This window comes from Canis lupus, chromosome 28 (genome assembly GCF_011100685.1).
Source record: "Canis lupus familiaris isolate Mischka breed German Shepherd chromosome 28, alternate assembly UU_Cfam_GSD_1.0, whole genome shotgun sequence".
In the NCBI taxonomy this organism is placed as follows: Eukaryota; Metazoa; Chordata; class Mammalia; order Carnivora; family Canidae; genus Canis; species Canis lupus.
Genome location: NC_049249.1, coordinates 6,888,204 through 6,906,300, shown reverse-complemented (window position 1 = coordinate 6,906,300; position 18,097 = coordinate 6,888,204). Strand labels below are relative to the sequence as shown.

Below are 18,097 nucleotides of genomic sequence, written 5' to 3'. Positions count from 1 at the left end.
CTCAATACATTTAATCCCAATTTTGAGAAACACAAGAGAAATCAATAAAATAGATGGTGATAGAGTAATGATACTAAGCATCTGAGTTTATAAGTGCTTATAATTTCAGAGCAGTGTCACAAATGATACTAGAAAACTACCCTTTTCCCACTATTCTCAAAAATTGTTTACCCACAAAAATTTTAAAAATTTGAATAATAAATTTATACAGGACAGTTGCTTACTGTTACCAAAATGAAAGGCAATCTAAATATATATCTTTTTTTTTTCACCTACAAATACTGGAATAAAATTTATCAAGATAAACTAACAATCGCTAAACAAAATTTATTCACAAAGGACAGGGCAATTCGACTTCAGTTATTAATAAGTTGTATTTAATTTAAGAACCCTGAAAGACTAAGTAGTATAAACTGAATGCACAATCCATGTTACTATTAAACACAATTTTGGGATCCCTGGGTGGCGCAGCAGTTTGGCGCCTGCCTTTGGCCCAGGGCGCGATCCTGGAAACCCGGGATCGAATCCCACGTTGGGCTCCCGATGCATGGAGCCTGCTTCTCCCTCTGCCTGTGTCTCTGCCTCTCTCTCTCTCTCTGTGACTATCATAAATAAATAAAAATTAAAAAAAAAATAAATAAAATAAACACAATTTTCATTTTATTTGACAGTTAATGAAACACAAACCTCACTATAATTTAAACTCCGTATGAGCATTTTTGGTTGTGTTCACTACATAAATCAAGGGCCTAGAATGGTACTGGGTATATGCAGGCACTCAATATTTACTATATAAGTTCAATAAATACAAATACTTAATAATTCACCATCATATACCTAACTTTTAACTTAGAAGCAACAGAACATTTTGTGTTAAACATATTCCTTAATCTTCTCAAGATAAAACCTACATTGGAGAATTAAACATATGGCCAGGTTTCTGAGCTAAATTCTGTCCCTCAAAAACTGCCACCTGAAAACCAAGCCAGGGAGAAGCCAAATTCACGGCAAGAATTATGAACCCTAATCGGTTGACACATTTTAATCTGTTACGTTTGTCAATATTCCTCAAATGAATCAATCAAATATCTTTGTATTCAATTTGTATGCAGGGCCAGCCCAGATTAAGATGATAGTAAATACAAAAGAGATGGGAGGAATTGCCACACATAGGAGAATCTTAAGCATCTTCCTTATGCCTAAATAATGAATAACATTTTATCGTTTTATATAAGTGCTTACATGTGTTCTCATAGGATACAGTCCTGTGAGGCAGGACATTCTCATTTTATAAATAATGATGGACCGCCTCAGAATTTAAGTCCAAAATCACATTTTGCCACTTACTAGCAGCAAAATGAAAATTTCACAATTACAGTCTCTAAGGCCCAAACTTTTCTCACGAATTCATACTCTTATCATGAAATAATCCCTTAGGGTTTAGGGCAGTATTTTTCAACCACATTAGAAACATCTAGAAAGCTTTTGAAAATACAGATGCTCAGGCCTCATCCTTCTAGAAATCTGTGATCTGACATGTCTTGGGCAGAGCCAGGCATCCATCCATATTTTTTAAATTAATTAATTAATTTATTTATTTGAGAGAGAGAGAGAGAGCATGAGCGCTTATGAGAGCTGGTGCCAGGAGGGCACCTGGGGGAGGGGAGGCACAAGGAGAGAGGGAGAGTATCCCAAGCAGACTCCCAGCTGAGTTAGGGAACCCCGGGGTGGTGGGAGGTGATCCATCACAAGCCTGAGATCATGACCTGAGCCAAAATCAAGAGTCAGCCACTTACTAAGTTACCCAGGCGCTGCCCATCTCCCCCTCCCCTCCCAAATCCATATTTTAAAATGCTCTCCAGATGATTCTGATGTGAAGCCAGGTTGCAAACTACTGACTGGGATAATAGTCTTTGAATGTCATCTTATGAATCTACCTTGAGGTTATGTCAAAAAGGTACAAAAGATAAGGGTAAGCCAATATTAGAGTCATAGGCTTCAGTAAATGCGGTCAGAATTTCCAAGTTTCTGTTAAGAAGTTGTAAATGCCTCACAAGTACTCCCTGGCTTTTACTTTTATGGAAATCTCCAAAGAATATATGAAAGCCAAAAACTCTTCTAAAAGTCACCTGTGTTAGAGTGAAAGTGGCAGACACTCAAAGGGGAAGAACAAATCGAATTACAACATATCCTGCACCAGAATAGGTTGTCATTTGATTGGAACTGGCAGTGGATGACAAGGTTTCCTCTGGGCATTAAGTAGTCCTATGTAATTTGCCAGTATGTTAAATTATAATGAAGGGAAAACCTGGTAACTTGTCAGATCCCTAGATGACTGGGGAAAATGAGAAAAAAAATTCATGCATTTGTTCATCAAACACTTACTGATGTACACCGAGTACCAGGCTCTGTTCTAGGATTTAAGATAAATGAGGAAGTTTCTGCCTTCTAGGAGTTTATAAATTACTTACATTAAAAACGGGGTGGTCAATACAACCTGACCTAAATGCTGACTTCAAAAGAGGGCTGGCATAAGAACTCGATCATCCCAACTGAATACAGTAACATGATTTTTTATCAACTTTGATGTCTCAAAATTCTGGGCTTCAAAGGAAATGTCTGTCACTCTGGGAAGAGATGTACATTGGGTGATTTGTGTTCTGGGTGTGGCTGATCCAAACAGCGATTAACTGGGTATAATGTCAGTTAAGGGAGGCCTTTCATTTAATGTCTTACAGTTGAATCTTCTTTACTCAGTACAAAGAACTGTACCACCTGCTTCATAGGGTCCAAGTGGTCTGTTGACAATGTAAGCAACCATAAACATTATGCATTAGCCTGTAGCACTAGCTATGCCAGGAATTTAAGACCTGGGCAGGGAAAAATGTAGATTTAGTCTTCCAAAAACTCAGGGTAGGAACCATGCACTAGACTCTGAACAGCAGAGGGCGGTGCAATCGACCTCACAAAAAAGAGTTTCACAGACTGGAGCCCCCCAGAAATGGGCCACTGACCCCAGTATAATATAAAACTTTCTCGGTGAACTCAACGAATCATAAAATATGCTAACTGTTCAGTGTTGGGCCCATGTGGCTGTTTTCCATGACCTCTACTCTAGTCTGACCATTAAAGCTCCCTTGCGGGTACTCTAGACCTTACAGCTTTGGGGTGGGGATGGGGGAAAGGAGAAATGAAATCAGACTCTCAGGCCTCCCAAAAGAATGCTCGCCCTTGGTTTTTGGAAAGAGTCTTAAAATTGTAGGAGATCACTCCCTTGAAAGATAGTCTAGTTGTTCTTGCCAGTGACATCGCTAACAAACACGTTACAACATAGTTTGGGGGGGAGGGGAGGGCTGCAAGAAACAGAAAAAGAAACTAATTCCGTGGATTAACCCAAACCCCTCTCACTTCCAAAGGGCGTTCCAGCAAAACCAGACGCCACTCCCCAAGCTTCTCTTTAAGTCTACGCACCCGAGCCACCTGCTCTGTCCTTCCCCAGCACGGACTCTAAACTTTCTGCCCCTCACGGCCCCCCGGCCGTGGAACTCCTCCCGGCACCCCAGGCTCCGCTTACGGAGAGCCTCGAGGCCGAACACCGGCAGGACGACCCAGAGCGAGGGTCCGCGGCTCGCGTTCTCCCCCACGGCTGCCCGTACCTGTCCAGCATCTGCTGTAGGGCTTGGTCCGGCATCTTCCGCGGAGCCGGCGCACTCGGCCCTCCGCAGTGGACCTGGTCAGGGCCAGGCCCAGGGACAATAGCACTGAGAGGCGGCGGAGTAGGCCTCAGCCCGGCGGCAGCCGCGAACCCGCCGCCCAGCCTCCTGGGGTGGCTCCGCGAGCCCGGAGGCGGCGGTGCGCGTCCAGCGGGCGTCCGGAGGAGGCGGTGGAGAGCGAGGAGGAGGAGCCTGGGGCGGGGAGGCGGCGATCGCGGCCCGGGTTCCTGCCCGTCGGCCCGGGGTTCCGGTCCATGGACCGCGGGCGCCGAGTTGCTGCCGGCGGAGGAGCTACCTCTGTGAGGTAAGAGTCACCGCCTCCGTGCGCGCCGGGGTCACGACGCAAGGCGGCCCAGAGCAGCCTGGGAGATGTAGTCCTCGGACCGTCCCCGCTAGAGGCTGCACAGCCCGCCCCGACCACCGCCGCCGCGCCCGCCGCCGCCCGGCCGGCGCCCTCCCGTTTCCTTCCTCCAGGGGGAAAAATGTCCTTCGGGCCGCTTTCCAGGAAGCAGCAGGATGTGCCGCTCCACTGTCAGTAGCAACAAGGTCAGCCCTTCCTGCCTGTTTCTTTTCTCAGCTCTTGCCCTCAGGTGGGACCGAGCCAGGTGAGCGGAGGGGGCTGAAGGGCCATTTCTCGTCAGGGTCCCCGGCCCCAGTCGCGGCGTCGGGGCGGGCCGTGGCGGGGATGAGGGTGGCAGTAGAGCCTTCAGAAGCCCTCCGCGCAGGGGCCAGTCTCTGCCGCGTCTGAGCTCGTTTGGGGGAGTTACACAACCCGTGCAAGGGCTCGGGTGCACCGGTGCGGGAGGTTATTCCTGAGGGGACCAGGGGGCTGCCTTGACCAGATGGTTCCCACCGGAGCTTCTCTGTGTGTTTTGGGGGAGTGGCGGGGGAGAAAAGATTATTCTCTCCCTCTCTAGGAGCCTTCTAAAATGTGCCTGGTCTTTTAAGGGCTCGCCGACAAGTCTCCAAATGGAACATGTTCGTGAATAAACAGCTCTTGCTTACTCAGCTGTGGGTTGTCAGGGGTGTTTGTTTCTCTCTTTGCTGCTGGTCACTGTTAACCATTTCCAGTCGCTTTGACACCTCCAAGCAGGTGGATGTGTGTGGAGGAGGGGGGCGGAGGGGAATCAAAGGGGGAAAAAAATCATCAATCATTAGTTGGGTTATTCTTTGACGCTCTAGGCACAGCTTTGGCGGGAGGAAAGAGCTGTTGGCTAAAACGAATGCGTCTTTTGGACGACCTGTGGCGTTCTCCAGTGCTGTGATTGGTAGGACGTCTGGTAGTTTTCCCTCGATTATGCCTCATTTTTGCTGCAAGATGTTTGATTTTTCTTTAAAATTAAAATGTGTCTTTATGCTTTTTTTAAGGTGGAATTTTACAATCAGCTTTTAATTCTGTTTAAAGTTTGCTTCCTGAATATATTTGAACTAGAGTGTACGTTGCCAGAAAAAAAAAAAAGAAAGAAAGAAAGAAAACATGTGATCAGAAGTTTATTTGGCCTCCAATTTCTGAAAGATGCTGTTATGAAAGGCTTTGGGAATTTACATGACTAATTATAATTAAAGATTCACCTTTTTCTCATGAAATGTAAAACAGGCCCCCTGGAGGGAAATAAGAATTTAGTTTACTCAGGGTATCTGATAGTCTATTTATTTTTTTATCTGATAGTTTAAATTCCTATTTATTACTCCTCCTACTGGGTAAGACTTCCCTTTATTTATCTGTTAAGCAGTTGTGCGCCACAAGAAGATGGATATATATACATCCTAATATAAAACATAGAATTTGATCATAGCATATTGATTAAATAGGCTAGTGCAAGCTCCATCTAGTTTTGATTTACACTGAAAGCAGTTTTCACCTCATTTTATAATTTCTATTTTGAATCCGAAATTGGAAAGTAATATGATACACTTCTGTTGATAGGGTGCTGTGTGCAAATTAACCTTAATTTTTTTTAAAAGGATTTTATATTAGGATTTTTATGAAAAGTATTTCCTGGGTGTGTCAAAAATCCTTTGGAATAGCAAAAAATGTATAATGTATATGTTATTCATCTTACGAGTGATTAGCACCTGACCTAGCAATTCCACTTCTTATTTACCCGAGAGAAATAAAAGCATATGTCTAGACAAAACTTGTATACAAATGTTCATAGCAGCATTATTCCGAATAGCCAAAAAGGTGGAAACAACCTGGGGCACCTGGGTGGCTCAGTCGGTTAAGCATCTGCCTTCAGCTCAGGTCACTATCCCAGGGTCATGGAATTGAGCCCCACGGCCCAACAACAGGGGGCTCCCCACTCCAGGGAGCCTGCTTCTCCCTCTCCATCTCCCTCTCCTTCTGCCTGCTGCTTCCCCTGCTTGCATGTGCATGTAAGCTCTCTCTCTGTAAAATAAATAAAATCTTTTAAGATAATCTCTAAATATTCATAAACTAATGAAAGGATAAATCAGATGTGGTACATCTAGACAAAAGAATATTATTAGGTGATAACAGGGAATAAAGTTCTGATACATGCAACAAGATGGATAAGTCTTGAAAACATGCTAAGTGAGAGGAGCCAGTCACAAAGCCACGTATTTATTGTATGATTCCATTTATATTAAATGTTAAGAAAAAGATTCATAGAGACAGAAAGTAGATTAGTGATTGCTAGGGCTGAGGGGGTAAGAAGAGAGTAAAGGGGAGAGAGATTGCTAATGAGTACAAGGTTTCTTTTTGGGGTAAAAAAAATGTTCCAGAATTAGAGTGGTAATAGTTACACAATATGCATTATATCTCAATTTAAAAAATAATGTAAAATAAAATTAGATTCTAGTGATGGTGGCACAGCTCTTCTAAAAAAAATTGAATTTTACACTTAGTATGAGTGAACTTTATGGTATGTAAATCATATCTTGATAAAGCTGTTAAAAAAGTAATTAGCTCCATATGAAATGTTCATAAGGACATCTAAATAGAAACAGATAAATAGATAACTCATAATTCTTTATTATCAAACTTTAATTTTTTAATTAGTATGGGCAAGAATCATGATTGATAAAACTCATGAAATAAATTAATTCCTTGTATTTGAAATGAGTGACACTTATGGCCTAAATTTTAATATTGTCTGTCAACTTTGTTGTCCTCAGCTCTTGCAGTTAAAAATAAGACTCAGGGTGTGTGGGTGGGCCAGTCAGTTAAGTGTCTGCCTCTTGGTTTAGGCTCAGGGCATTGAAATCAAGTCTCATATTAGACTCTATGGTCAGTGTGGAATCTGCTTGGGACTCTAGCTTGCTCTCCCTGCCCCGTGTGTGTGCTGTCTTTCAAATCAATCAATCTTTAAAAAAACCTAAATAATTGGAATTATAATGTACTTTGATTTTGAAGGAAAAAAATCTTAATTACTTAAATCTTAGTCTCACCAAAGAGAGAAAAAAGTTGAAATGTGCTGCATTTTACATAGGGTTAAAGTTTGTGGTAAAGGATATTCAGCCAAGAGAGTTATGGAATACATTAAACATTTTGTAATGGATTTGGAAATGCCTGAGTACAGAACCACTCTAAATACATCAGGAAATTTAAAATAGTATCTTACTTAAATGTTCTTCCATCACACTTGTTTTGAACGGTCTGCCAAAAGGGACCCTGGAGGTATTCCTTGGAGAAATAGTGTAAAACAAACCGGTGTCCTCCAAAGAGAATTATCATTTGCTAAATTTGGTGATAAGCTGCAGGCTGAGTCCACACAGCAGGCCACAGAAAGTTCTTCTGCCTGTACTTTAGTAGCATATTAAAGTACTCTTTAAGAACATACAAACTGGGGATCCCTGGGTGGCTCAGCGGTTTGGTGCCTGCCTTTGGCTCGGGGCGCGATCCTGGAGTCCCGGGATCGAGTTCCGCATTGGGCTCCCGGCATGGAGCCTACTTCTCCCTCTGCCTGTGTCTCTGCCTCTCTCTCTCTCTCTCTCTCTCTGTCTATCATAAATAAATAAGTAAGTCTTTAAAAAAACAACAACAACAACAACATACAAACTCCCTAACAATGATTATGTGTAAAAGAAAGGGGGGGGGGCACCTGGGTAGCTCAGTTGGTTAGGCATCCAACTCTTGATTTCAGCTCACTTGATTTCAGCTCAGATCGAGATCTCTGAGTTGTGAGATGGAGCCCCACATCAGGCTCAGTGGGGAGTCTGCTTAAGGATTCTCTCTCTCCCTCTCTCCCCTCCCTCTCCCTGCTCATGGGCTCATGCACGTTTGTGCCCTCTGTCTCTCTAAAAGACAAATCATTAAAAAATAAAACAATAATAGTATTTCATTTGAATAGTATTTCATTGTGAAATACTACGTAATGAAGCATATGATGAATTAGCAAATGAATGGCATGGAAATGCAAAGTGATTTAGAAGTTTAGAGGCATTTGTTAGGGGCTGGTGTATTAAAAAGAACTTTGTGAAACAAAGGAGATTTAGGTTTGACCTTGTAGCACTAGGAGGAATTTTAAGTGAATAGGTAAATTGTAAGTGTATATAGGTGAGGAGGTGGAGAAAGATCTTGGGTCTGAATGAAAAGATGTAGAGAGAAGAGTTAACCTCTATTAATGTAACTGTAGGTCTCTGTTGAGTAAGAGTGAAAATTACATTTGATTGGTTAAGTAGGCAATAGTTTAAAAGGCCTTGAATCTATTAGTTTTTTCAACAAATATTTATTGAACATGTAGTATTTATGTGACAGGCACTAAGCTAGGCACTGGGAATACAGTAATGAGCAAAACCAAGCATATTACCCAGCTTTGTATAGTTTATAGTGAGAGAGATTATCACATAAATACTTTTTAATTTGCAAATGTGTTACAGTGTTATGAGGGATTATAACTAGGGATTTGACCTGACAGGGAGGTCAAGAAAGTTTCTCAGGAGTTATCCATTATGCTGAAGCCTAAAGAAGAGCAAATGTTAACTAGACAAGGGGAAGAGGGATGAACATTCCAGACCAAAGAACAGCATGTGCAAATATCCTATGAAGGAAAGCCCTGTGATAAATAGGGGAGACTGAAACAAAAAGGGAATTTGGGGAAAGATGAGACCTAAAAATGTCAATCAGGTGACAATGAAGAACTTTGTAGGCCAATTTAAGGAGTTTTGCTCTTATCCTAGAATCCTGCTGAGAGTAGCTTAGATATAGGAAATCAACTCTATTCTCTAGGAAATGAGAAGTTAACTTGTGGTTCCTAAACCTGGTGTGAGTCAGAGACTTGACCTGGAAATTCTAAGGCATGTGCCTTGTTGTTGTGCCCAATTAGCTGTTTTTTTTTTGTTTGTTTTGTTTTTTTTATAAAAACAAGTTCCCTAAGTGATTATTAGAACAGTAGTATCTCTGCAGAAATACTGCAGTGATCAAGAGCCTAGGTTTGAGTCTTAGTATTGTCACTCAGAAGCAGCAACTTTGGGACAAGTTACTGAATCTGTTTAGGCCAAATTTCCTCATCTCCAGGAAAACTATAGATTTTACCTCATTGGATTACTGGGAGGATTAAATGAGAAAATTCATTTAAATTGTTCAGTACAGTGCTGGGCACATGGTTAAGAGTTCTATTAATGTTAACTTTTAATTATTACTAAAAGTTCTTGAATAAAGGTGAGAGTGGTTTAGGGGGATTAACTTTGAAGTGGTATGCAGCATGCATTAGAAATAAAGACAAGTTAGATATCAGTAACCTGGCCATGGTCTATAACTGTTTTCAAAAGTTTGCTTTAACACAGCTATTAGTTCTTGAACATCTTTATATAGACTAAGTAGTTCTTTAGAAGAGATAATGTCCCCATCTCTTAAAGGACTTTTATGGGGAGAGTTTGGCCCCCAGAGTACATTTTACTGGCTTGGATCTGTAGGATTACTTTGAATTGACTTTTTCCTAATTCTCGACAGAGGCTTCATTGGCCTGATAGAGGACAGTCTAAGACCTGTCTATCTTTATTTGCTCCTTAGAGATTAAAATCCTAACAGTTTATATCCACTCTAATGCAGTAATATTTATAAAGGGTAAATAATGTTACATAATATCATCACCTACTAACTTGCCTTCTCTTTCTACTCATAAATATGGTGGAAGACCTATTATTTTTCACTATCCTTGCTTAAATTCCCCTCTCTGCATTATGTGTCCCTGGGATATGCAATAGTATGTCAAAAGTAGGCAAAAATCACAAGATAACATGTCACATATTCCCTTTTGTATCTTGTTCCTGGGGTATCAGTTTATTATGTATAAGGAATTATTTTCTTTTTCAAACACATATGAATGTCATAGAGTCACATTTCAAACAAGTATGAATGTCATAGTTCTCAAAATGTGGTCTAGTAGACCCCTAAGGCTCCCTGAGAACCTTTCTGGGAGTATGTGAGGTTAAGATTATTTTCATAATAATAGTTAAATATTATTTGCCCTTTTCACTGCATTGGCATTTACATTGATGCATAAATAATGATGGATGAAACTACTTGTACCTTAGCACATTAAAGGCATTGGCACTACACTGTACTAATGTTATATACTTTTCACCACCATGCACATGCAGTAAAAGCAAAACAGAAGTTCACTTAAGGATGTTGATTGGGTTGTGTGGGTAGCTCAGTTGGTTATTCCAACTCTTGATTTTGGCTCAGGTCGTGGTCTCAGAATTGTGAGATCAAGCTCCAGGTTGGGCTCCACACTGGGCATGGAGCCTGCTTAAGATTCTCTCTCTCTGCCTCTCCCCACTCCCTTGTACACACTTGTAATTCTCTCTTTCTCTCAAAAAAAATATTTTTTTAAGGATTTTATTTATTTATTCATGAGAGAGAGAGAAAAAGAGAGAGAGAGAGACAGAGACACAGGCAGAGGGAGAAGTGGCTCCATGCAGGGAGCCTGACATGGGAATCCATCCTGGGTCTTCAGGATCAGGCCCTGGGCTGAAGGCGCTAAACCACCGAGCCACCTGGGCTGCCCCTCAAAAAAATTATTCTTGAGTAAGCAGTAAAAAATATTTATTTTATTAAATCTTGACCCTTACATATGCACATTTTTAATATTCTCTCTGGTGAAATGGGAAATGTGTACACATCTTGCATCCAAATATGATAGTTGTCTCAGAGAAACACACACATATTTGAGATGCAAACTGAACTGGCTGTTTATAGCACACTATTTTTACCTTTCAAAAGACAATAAAAATTTAAATTTTTGTGCTCTAAAGGAGACTGTTAACAGAAGCTGAAAAGATATCCCACAGAGTGGGAAAAAATTTTTGGAAATCATGTATCTGAAAGGAGACTTGTACCTAGAACATGTGAAGATTTATTACAAATCTATAGTAGTAGGAAGGCAAATAACCCAATTAAAAAATGGGCAAAGGATCTGAATAGACATTTCTCCAAAGATATACAAATGGTCAGTAAGCACATGAAGAGATGCTCTCCAACATTTACTGTCAAATTAAAAAAAAGATAAATGTTGGTGAGAATGTGAAGAAATTGGAGCTCTAGTACGCTACTATTGGGAAGATAAAATGGTGTGGGCACTTTGGAAAACAGTCTGACAGCTCCTCAAAAGGTAAAACAAAGTTTCCGTGTGACCCAGCAGTTCTACCTCCAGGTCTATTCCCAAGAGAAGTGAAAACATGTCTACGTAAAAACTTGTACATGAATACTCATAGCAGTATTATTCATAATAGACAAAAAGTGGAGCACCCAATGCCCATCAATTGATGAATGGATAGATAGAATGTGGTATGTCCATGCAATGGAACATTGTTCAACAATAAAAAGGAATGAAGTTCTGATATATGCTACATGGACGAACCTTGAAAACACTACACTAAGTGAAATAATTCCAAAGAGCACATGTTCTAGGCTTCCATTTCATGAAATGTTAACAGTAGGTAATAGGTAAGTTTGCAGAGATAGAAAATAGATTAATGGTTGCCTCAGGCTGTTGCAAACAGGGTTTTGGGGTTTGGTGACAACTAAGGTGTGCAGGAGTTTCTTTTTCTTTTTTTTTTTTAATTTTTATTTATTTATTTATGATAGTCACAGAGAGAGAGAGAGAGGCAGAGACACAGGCAGAGGGAGAAGCAGGCTCCATGCACCGGGAGCCCGATGCGGGATTCGATCCCGGGTCTCCAGGATCGCGCCCTGGGCCAAAGGCAGGCGCCAAACCGCTGCGCCACCCAGGGATCCCAGGAGTTTCTTTTTGAGATGATGAAATTGTTCTAAAATTTATTGCTGTGAGGATTGCAACTCTGAATATACTAAAAGCATTGTATATGTTCATTGGATGAATTATTTCATAATAATGGTGTTTGAATTATATCTCCATAAAGCTGCTATTTAAAATAACACACACACAAAAATAAAATAACACCAGATAAGGCACCTGCCTGTCTCAGTTAGTAGAACAAGTGACTCTTGAGCCTTGGAATTGTGAGTTCAAGCCCCACATTGGGTATAAAGCTTACTTAAAAATGAAATCTTTTAAAAAAAATGATAAAATAACACTAGAGGAAATCTTAAAATCTATTATTAGTAGACCTATTTAATAACTATGACACACATATATATCATATAACTGAGCTATTGAAACAAATGAGATATTTCTATACAGACCTTAAGGAAAAATTGCCATGGATATAGTAGCCATCAGGATTTTTTTGTTGTTGTTCCACACAAATCAATTAGTTAATTTAGCCCCTTTAGGAGGACATTTGTTAATGTCTGGAGACATTTTTGATCGTTACACAAGGGGATGTTATTGGCCTCTGATTGGTAGAGACCAGCAATGCTGCTAAATATACTGCAATGCACAGAACAGCCCCTCACAACAAAGAATTATGTAGCTCAAAATGTCAGTAGTGCTGGGACAGCTAATTGGCTCAGTCAGAGGTTAGCATGGGACTCTTGACCTCAGGACTCTTGAGCCCCACGTGGGGTATAGAGCTTACTTAAAAAAAATAAATCTTAAAAAAAAATGTCAGTAGTGCTGAGGGTTGAGGAGTGACAAACTAACAACTGAAGAGAAATTTATTGGGACTATTTGGGTTAACTCACAAGATTGGAGGTAAGGCAGGAGAACCAGGCTAAATGAACAGTGAAGAGCAGCTACCCAGAGAATATTGCTAGCAGGAACATATTTAAATGAGTTCAGTACTGGAATAAAGAAACTACGACTGTTTTTATTCTGCTCACAGTCCAAAAATCTCAAGAGTATCTCATTAATCTTTCCTGCCACTTAGCTAAGAGTGCACAGTATACCTTAAATGAATGAAGACTATTCTGCAAAAGGAAGTACATCCATGGGGCACCTGGGTGGCTGAGTGGTTGAGTGTCTGCCTTTGGCTCAGGTCATGATCCCAGGGTTCTGGGATTGATTCCCGTATCAGGCTCCCCATGGGAAGCAGATTTCTCCCTCTGCCTATGTCTCTGCCTCTGTGTCTCTCATGAATAAATAAAATCTTAACAAAAAAAGAAGTAGGGATCCCTAGGTAGCTCAGTGGTTTAGCGCCTGCCTTCAGCCTAGGGCCTGGTCCTGTAGTTCTGGGATCAAGTCCCACATCAGGCTCCCTGCATGGAGCCTGCTTCTCCCTCTGCCTATGTCTCTGCCTCTCTCTCTCTCTCCCTTTCCCTCTCCCCACCCCCCCATGTGTCTCTCATGAATAAATAAATAAAATCTTACAAAAAAAGTACATTCATTAGCAAATACTTACTGACCATATGTTTATGTTCCAGGTTTTATTTAGGTGCTGGGGATTGAGTAGAGCAAAAGAGATGAAAAGACCCTTGTGGAGCTTATATTATTAAGATACTAAATCAGGGCAAATCTTTAAGTAATAACTTAAAGAAGGTAGAATTGTTGCCAAACACCAAAACCAGTACATACTGCCTACATATTAAGTGAAAAAAAGCAGATAGTTGATAATATGTATAGTACTATCCCACTCACTTGTTTTATTTTAACTTTAGGATCTATAAATAAACTTCTAGAAGGATATATAGGAATTAAAAAAAATATTACCTTTATATGGGGAGAAGAACCTACTTTTCATTTTATTACCTCATAATGTTTTCATTTTCACCATGAGCGTGTATTTTAGGGTTAAAAAACTTTATTTGATTAGATTAAAAATAGCAGAAAAAGTCCTTGGTGCAAGTAAAGGATGATTAAAAGCTTTTATAAAGTCACTATTGTGTGGTGTTTTGTTTATTATGGAAAAAGCTGTGAGGAAGAAAGAACATCTGACTGGAAAGTGTGGTCTGTAATCATTCAACAAATATTTGTTGAACACCTAGCTGCTTTAAATCTTTTTATCTTTTTTGGAAAAGATAGAGTATAAATAAACTGAATATCAAGCAGCAGCGATGTGTGAGGCACTCTGTGAGGTGCTATATCTGGGACAGGATTAAAATTTGAAAAGATCTGACAACTGCCCTCACTGGTGCTTATTGGCATCTATTTATTGAACACCAAATATGTGGCATGTACCTTTACACACATCATTTCAAATCCTAACAACAACCTTACCAGATAAGTATCCATGTCTTCCGTTTTACCGATGAGAACATTGACAGGTAGATGAAGTCATAGCAAATAAGGGGCATAGCTGACTTCACATTGACAGATAAAGACATATCTGGCTTCACTGGAGAACAGTGTAGGAGTATGTGAATAGTTAAATAACAAAAAAGAACAATTTATTACAAGATCAATCATAGGACCACCCTTGATTAATTTTTGAAGAATTTTAGTAGATAAGTATTTTAGGAGCTCAGAGAAGGAAAAAGAGGTTGCTGTGTATTGGTGGTCTAGTCAGGCTTCCTAATTGGAGTGGTTTGAATTGGGTCTTGAAGGAATAGATAGATACATGAAGAGAAAGGCGGAGTGTCAACTTTTACAGAATACCTGCTTGAGGCTAGAAACTTCTCACCTAAATCCCATAACCCCATTCAAGAGGTGAGAAACAGAGGCTTCTCCTTACCTCCACCCCCTGCCAGGGATAGGCAATTTATAGGCATTAATTTTTGGCAGTCTGATAGGTGTGAAGTGAAATTCATTGATTTTTTTTTAAAGATTTTATTTATTTATTCATGAGAGACACCAAGAAAGAGGGAGAGACATAGGCAGAGGGAGAAGCAGGCTCCCTGCAGGGAGCCCAATGTGGGACTCCATCTGGAACTCTGGGATTGAAGGCAGATGCTCAACCATTGAGCCACCCAGGTGTCCCTGAAATTCGTTATTATAGCCAAACACCTCTGGGTTCTGGGTTTTAAGTCTTGGGTAAGATGAATTAATGATAGAAAAGAAAGCATATATAATTAATAGATCAGGATATACCGTTTTGGGAGAATAGATATTCAGCATACGTAGTTTGCCTAGGCCTTTATGAGGGTGTTCTAATTTGAGTCTCTACAGCTGAAATCTCAACTTGGTAATTCTGAGGAAAGTTATCCATTCAATCATTTATTTAACATTTTTTTGAATTCCAACTATGTATAGACACTGTTACAAACACATCAACTGTACACTCTTACACTGTTCTTGTCATCAGGTTGCTTTCAGTTTTTTGTTTTTGTTTTTTAAGATTTGATTTATTTCAGAGGGAGAGAGCACAAACAGGGAGAAAGGGGAGAGGGAGAGGGAGAAGCAGACACCCTGTTGAGCAGGCAACCCAATGTGGGACTCTATCCCAGGACCCTGGGATCATAACCTGTGCCAAAGGCAGACACTTAACCAACTGAGCCACCCAGGTGCCCTGGTTGCTTACAATTTAATGGAAGAAACATGTAGTCATGTTTACAATATACGGAAATATGAACCAGTATTTTTGTATGTACTCTGAGAAACCTAGGAGTCCTCCTTGAGTCATTTTTCTCCCTTACCTCATCCTTCTACCTTTTCGTCAGTCATCAAGATAGTCCATCTATCTCTCAAATATTTCTCAAATACATTTGTTTCCCATTCTTTCTGCCTTTACTTCAGTTTAGTTGATAGTCATCTCTTACCTTGGACTACTTAATAGCCTCAAATTGGTTTCCCCACATTTACACTTTCATCCCCCTTCAACTAATTTGACAATTGGCCTTCAGTCTGCTCTATCTTCCTTTGATTCTCCAATACAATGACCTTCTAAGAAATGTATACTAGGGACACCCGAGTGGCTCAGTGGTTGAGCGTTGCCTTTGGCTCAGAGCGTGATCCCGGAGTCCCAGGATCAAGTCCCACATCAGGCACCCCAAGGAGCCTGCCTCTGCTTCTATGTGTGTCTCATGAATGAATAAATAAATAAAATCTTAGGAAACTGTAGAACTAAAAAGAAAAGAAATGTAGAACTGATCATGTTATCTGCTTAAAATCCTTCTGTGGCCTGTTTAAAGCCTGGTGAGAAGGAGCCAATGACAGGCATAAATTTAAATTTAGCAATTTTGGAGAAAAGAATAATATATAAATTGTGCCTACTAGAATCTAAGCTTCATGATGGCAGGGACAGGGACCATGCCAGTTTTGTTCAATGTTATATCCTCAATATCTAGCACAGAGCCTGGGCAGTGGCAGATGTTCAGTAAATATTTATTGAATTTTTTTTTTTTTTTAAAAAAGGACTCTTCTGGGGTACCTGGGTAGCTCAGTTAGTTAAACATCCAACTCTTGGTTTCAGCTCAGGTCAGGATCTCAGGGTCCTGAGATGGAGCCTCATGTTGAGCTCTGTGTTGTGTGGAGTCTGCTCAAGATTCTCTCTCCCATCTCCCTCCTCCTCCGCCCCTCCTCCCACTCACACAGGCATGCACATGCATGCATTCTCTCTCTCTCAAAAAAAACCTTCTAAGGCTAGAATGAACCCTGTAATGTTTCATTGGAATTGGAGATACAATACAAACTCATGATTTTATAAATATAAATACATAAACACATATGTATGCATAAATATACTTTTAAGCTCTATCTGCTGAGAGAGCCTAAGGCAATGACACTCCAGAACCAGTGAATATACCAAGAGGTGTCTCAACTCAGACTCTTTAGAGAGATTAGTTCTTTGCTAGTTCCAAACTGGGGCAGGAAAAGTACATGAGCTGGGACATCTGCAGTGCCAGAAAGTAGGGATGTGCTCAAAAAAAGACCCAGCAATCAACCTGAAGGTATTTTAATGGGACAGGAGACATTTTGAGTAACAAAATAATAGTAATGAATTATAACTCATGGAATAAAGTATGAATTCCTGAGTCATTATGATAAGAACAAATGAATACATCAGGGGAGAAGGAAAAAAAACCTTCCTTAGAGTAGCATTGCAGCTAATGTAGAAGAGGTGATGTAAGAGCAGATCACCATTTGCAAACACCACAGATAATTAATGCAGGCAAGAATCATTGATGGATGCTAAAATTACTGGGTGAAAATATGCTGAGAAATAAAATATTTATATACAAAAATCTTCCCAAAGATAGGGCACATGGGTGGCTAAGTTGGTCAAACATCCAACTCTGATTTTGGCTGTGGTTGTGATCTCCTGGGTCCTGATCTCATGGGTCATGAGATAGAGCCCTATATCACGCTCTGAGCTCAGTGGGGAGTCTGCTTGAAGATTCTTTTCTTTTGTCCCTCCCCTGACTCATGCTGTCTCTCTCACTCTCTCCCTCTAAAATAAGTAAATCTTAAAAACAAAAAAAAGTATATTCCCAAAGTTATTTAAGTAGAAAGTGAATAATAGTTTTACAGCAGAGAAATCTGGCAGACACTACCTTAACCAAGTAACCAATGTTAACATCACAGTGGGACAAATCTGTATCATCTTCCTTCTGAAATGATGCACTGAGAAGGACACAATGTTACTTTCATAAGGTATTATTATTATTTTTTTAATTTTTAAAGGTTTTTAAATTTATTTATTCACGAGAGACACAGAGAGAGAGAGAGAGAGAGGGAGAGAGAGAGAGAGAGAGAGAGGCAGAGACACAGGCAGAAGGAGAAGCAGGCTCCATGCTCCATGCAGGGAGCCCAACGTGGGACTCGATCCCGGGTCTCCAGGATCAGGCCCTGGGCTGAAGGCAGGCACTAAACCGCTGAGCCATCCGGGCTGCCCGTTTTGTAAGGTATTATTGCCAAAAATGTATAACCTGAATTTGATCATGAAGAAATGTTAGATAAACCATAATTGAGGTACATTCTACTAATAACTGGCCAGTGCTTTTCAACACTGTCAAGGTCATGAAAAATAAACACTGAGGAACTATCCCATATTAAAGGAAACTAAGGAGACCTGACAACTGAAAGCAATGTATAATCCTGGATTGGATTCTTAGAAGGGATATTAGTGGAGAAATTGATCAAATAAGGTCTGTAAGTTAGATAATAGTATTGAATCAGTTGATT

The 18,097-nt window shown here is 40.3% G+C and overlaps 2 protein-coding genes across 11 annotated transcripts in view; one reads left to right on the top strand and one right to left on the bottom strand.

Moving 5' to 3' along the window:
* The window catches only part of MARCHF5 (membrane associated ring-CH-type finger 5), a 51,555-nt gene extending 47,546 nt beyond the window's left edge, over positions 1-4,009 (bottom strand). The window contains exon 1 of the mRNA XM_038578197.1: positions 3,657-4,009. Within this exon, the coding sequence (XP_038434125.1) occupies positions 3,657-3,691 (35 nt within the window). The 5' untranslated portion in view covers positions 3,692-4,009. The remainder of the gene's footprint in view (positions 1-3,656) is intronic.
* Positions 4,010-4,108: 99 nt separating this feature from the next.
* CPEB3 (cytoplasmic polyadenylation element binding protein 3) overlaps positions 4,109-18,097 on the top strand; it is a 199,719-nt gene continuing 185,730 nt past the window's right edge. For 4 of the 10 annotated variants that reach the window (XR_005380421.1, XM_038578187.1, XM_038578188.1 and 1 more), the window contains exons 1-2: positions 4,109-4,318; positions 4,896-4,981. Coding sequence is in view for 6 of the 10 variants with exons in the window: in XM_038578187.1 (XP_038434115.1) it covers positions 4,230-4,318; positions 4,896-4,981 (175 nt within the window). In the remaining 4 variants the exon portion in view is untranslated. The remainder of the gene's footprint in view (positions 4,319-4,895; positions 4,982-18,097) is intronic. The other 6 variants (XM_038578189.1, XM_038578190.1, XM_038578191.1 and 3 more) reach the window with 6 other exon arrangements.